Here is a 3,486-nt window from a genome sequence, read left to right as displayed (position 1 = left end):
TAATTGTCATGTGATTAACAATGCAACGCAAGGTATCAAAGGTCAGTGAGACCCCATAAAGTCTGTTATGTTTAATGTTTGAGCTATGTGTGCATGTGTGTGTGTTGCCTCCAACGATTGCCAAATTCTCCTTTAAAACATGTGCTCAGTGGGTGTGAACTTTTGTAATTCCAGAAACTTTCTTAAAAAAAACTATCTGTCACAATCATACAGTCATGGTAAAATGGTGTGATTGTAAGTTCATCTTCCATATACTCGTGAGTGGGAGTGTCTTACCTCTCCTATAAAGAACGATCCACATTCTTCGGTTGAGGGGATGTGTGAGACTTGTGACAGGAAGCTGTTGAATCACTTCACTGCAGAAGGTAAGACACGACAAAACTGAAATCTGAGACCATCTGTTTAAATTAACGGCCACAACTTAAATTTTAAGGAATCCGTGAGTTTCTTGTGACTTAAGCCAAGCAAACTTTATTTATAAAGCACTTTAAAACAGTAGATACTGACCAAAGTGCTAAACAGTAAGAATATATATCAGACATTTAAAAGATTAAATAAATTTAAGAACATTATGAAACAATGTCAAATAAGACCAAAGCTAAAATATTAAAAACAAGATAAAAAAAAAAAAATTAAATAATAATAAAATCAGTTCTCACACTGGGTCAAAGACCAAGGAGAAGAAATGGGTTTTAGGTAGCGATGTTACGAGGAGGCGTGTCTAACATGCATGAGTGGCAAGAATTTTAAAACAAGCTAAAACAAAACTGAGAGTTTCGGCAAGGAAGTGAAAAAAGAAGAGCGAAAGCTCCACATCTGACTAAGAAGCAATAACTATAAAAACTGCAAAACACATGCAGTTTTGCAAGCTTTGAACATATAAATCACATGTTGCTGAATAGAAAAAAATGGCACTAATACTTTCTCTTAAAGATGCTGAGGATGGCTCTGTGGTTGTACGCTGGAGTGTTTGTGTGGGGAGTTGTGTTTTCCATCAGATGTCCTGATGGGAACGTCTGCTCCGACTCTTCCACTTGCTGCTTGACCATGCATGGATATAGCTGCTGTCCGTATCCAAAGGCAAGTCTGATCAAAAAAGACTAGTGTGGTAACATGTTAACAACTGGTCATGTGATCTTTGAAACCTGGTGCCAGTCTTTCTGACTCACTCTCTACAGGCCGTTTGCTGCGCTGACCAAGCCCACTGCTGCCCCTCAGGATATCGCTGTAACCTGGCTACGCAGATGTGTGAGAAAGAATACCAGCCTTGGATGAACATACTCATGGCAGAGAAGGATGCTGCAGAGGAACCCAGCAGCCTTGACCTGTCTGAAACCCCCTTCCAGAAGCTTGAAAACAACAATGTCCCAGATTTTAAAAAGAGTTCTGTTGTCCACTGTGACAACTATTACATGTGTCCTGATGGCACAACTTGCTGCAGACACCCAAAAGGTGCCTGGTTCTGTTGCCCCTACTCTCCTGTAAGTAGATCTGCCTGCTCTTGTGCAATAATCATAATACAATGCCAGTTATCTTGCTTCCATCATAAATTGCTATACTGCATGTTTTGTATGTTTTTTAGGGGAGATGCTGTCTGGATGGCTACCACTGTTGCCCATTTGGTTATGATTGTGACCTTACTTACACTCACTGTGTGAGAGACCGACTTATGTATCCATTCACCCCCAAACAAGCCCTGACGTCCATCCCTGCCTCTCTAGTTTCAACAGGGGAGGACAAAAGCAGCAAGCAGGAAGTAGGATATCTCACACAAGTTTTATATTTTGAAGGTGTTTGCTGAAATTACTTTACAAATGTCAGATTTTGGGAACATCCAAAATAAAGTAAGAATTTCCACTTTTATGCAATCAAAACCACTAATTCTGCTTTCTTCAGCTATTTGTAGTATTTCAGCAGGCATCTGCTTCCTGCAGAAAAAAATTTGTTCTGGTAATCAGCAGACAAATTTAGTGACTAGATGGTTTGCCTAAATGACTAGAAATATTGCACAGGAACATAAATATTTAACTTAAACTCACCACATTGTCCGAAACACAGCTCTAAATTAATATTCATGCATATATGAGCAAGCATTTACCTGCTGTTTATGTACAATGTTTTCTGTTGCCCCAAGGGAAAAAAATAGCAGATTTCAATATACTGATAATGATTGTTTAAATATTTACATATTAGCAGGAGACTTATACTTTCTTTGTCTTTTCTATTTTTACAGACACCTGTGACAGCTCTAACTGAAGCCAGTGACAGCCCTACTAGTCAAGCTGTGATTCGCTGTGATGACAAGTTTTACTGCCCCGCCGGGTCAAGTTGTTGCAAGGGAACCAAAAGCGAGTGGGTCTGCTGCCCTTACCCACTGGTATGTATTGCACTTTTCATCCAGCTGTTAAATTATTTTAGACTTGGAGATATATCTTTTTTTTTTACATGTAACTGATAAGTAAAGGCAAATGAGCCTAAATGGGTTTTAAAAACAAACGCAATAAATGGTGAACATATTGGTGTGTACTTTAGTCCTAAGTCTAGAAATTAAGGTGATTATTGCATCTTAGTGGAATAATATATTGTTAAGTATTTTCTTCTAATACTGTGACTGGTTTCAGGGCAGTTGTTGTGCAGATGGTCAGCATTGCTGTGAGTATGGCTACAATTGTGACCCCACCTCAAGCACATGCACAAGATGGTGACGGGAGACACTGAAGACATGTTTCCTTAAGTGTACTGGAACTGCCATCTTTTTTTTTTTTCTTTCAATGTTTGAGAGGAAATCTCACAATGCTTTACAGAGAAATTTTAATTTGACAAGACACTGAATCAAATCTGTCTCACTGAAAGATTTCTCTTTGGTAAAAAACGTGATCACAGCCATATGCGATTATCCCACAGTTTACCTGCCTTTATATCAGTGCTTCTTCATTTTCACTTAATAGCTGGGCAACAATTACAGTTTTTGACCTTTGACATGTTTGTAATGCTTACTTTGGCAGTGATTAATCTGTTCACCCCACCTTCTATTTTAATTTAAAATACAAATAAAGAATTTATTGAGAAATGTTTGCTTGTTTCAATTCATTTAGACCACATTTGAATGGAAACAGTATTTGTAGGATGAGCATCAGCTCAGTGTGTGGGCTATGCCATGAAAACTTGCTAAATCTGCTAAATCTCTGCCAGTGCCAGCTTATTCTGCTATTGATTCTTGTTTGATGTCATTCAGTGGATTTTATAATTGGAGTCTGAAGAAGCAAGGGAATTTAACAATTTAGTCATTTAATAAACAGGAGCCCCAGCAACATGTGGAAGAACCATATACAGCCACAGCAGCCTGGCACCTCCTCCTTATTCTGGTAAACAGCTTGGTTACACGCCACTGTGGGATGGCATCCTATTCTTTAACCATATGTCGCCCCACACATCACACTGCCTCCACCACAATCTGTTATCCTACTGGTGCAGCAATCAGAATAG

General features: G+C 38.8%; 1 protein-coding gene across 1 annotated transcript; it reads left to right on the top strand.

Moving 5' to 3' along the window:
- Nucleotides 1-231: 231 nt before the first annotated feature.
- LOC121656195 (progranulin-like) lies at nt 232-3,070 on the top strand. The gene is made up of 6 exons (XM_042011271.1): nt 232-365; nt 934-1,080; nt 1,179-1,481; nt 1,583-1,756; nt 2,234-2,377; nt 2,622-3,070. The coding sequence occupies exons 2-6, from the start codon at nt 934-936 to the stop codon at nt 2,703-2,705; spliced, it is 852 nt and encodes a 283-aa protein (XP_041867205.1). The 5' UTR covers nt 232-365; the 3' UTR covers nt 2,706-3,070.
- The last annotated feature ends 416 nt before the right edge of the window (nt 3,071-3,486 follow it).

This window comes from Melanotaenia boesemani, chromosome 17 (genome assembly GCF_017639745.1).
Source record: "Melanotaenia boesemani isolate fMelBoe1 chromosome 17, fMelBoe1.pri, whole genome shotgun sequence".
Taxonomy (NCBI): Eukaryota; Metazoa; Chordata; class Actinopteri; order Atheriniformes; family Melanotaeniidae; genus Melanotaenia; species Melanotaenia boesemani.
This window is presented reverse-complemented; position numbering and strand designations above follow the sequence as displayed.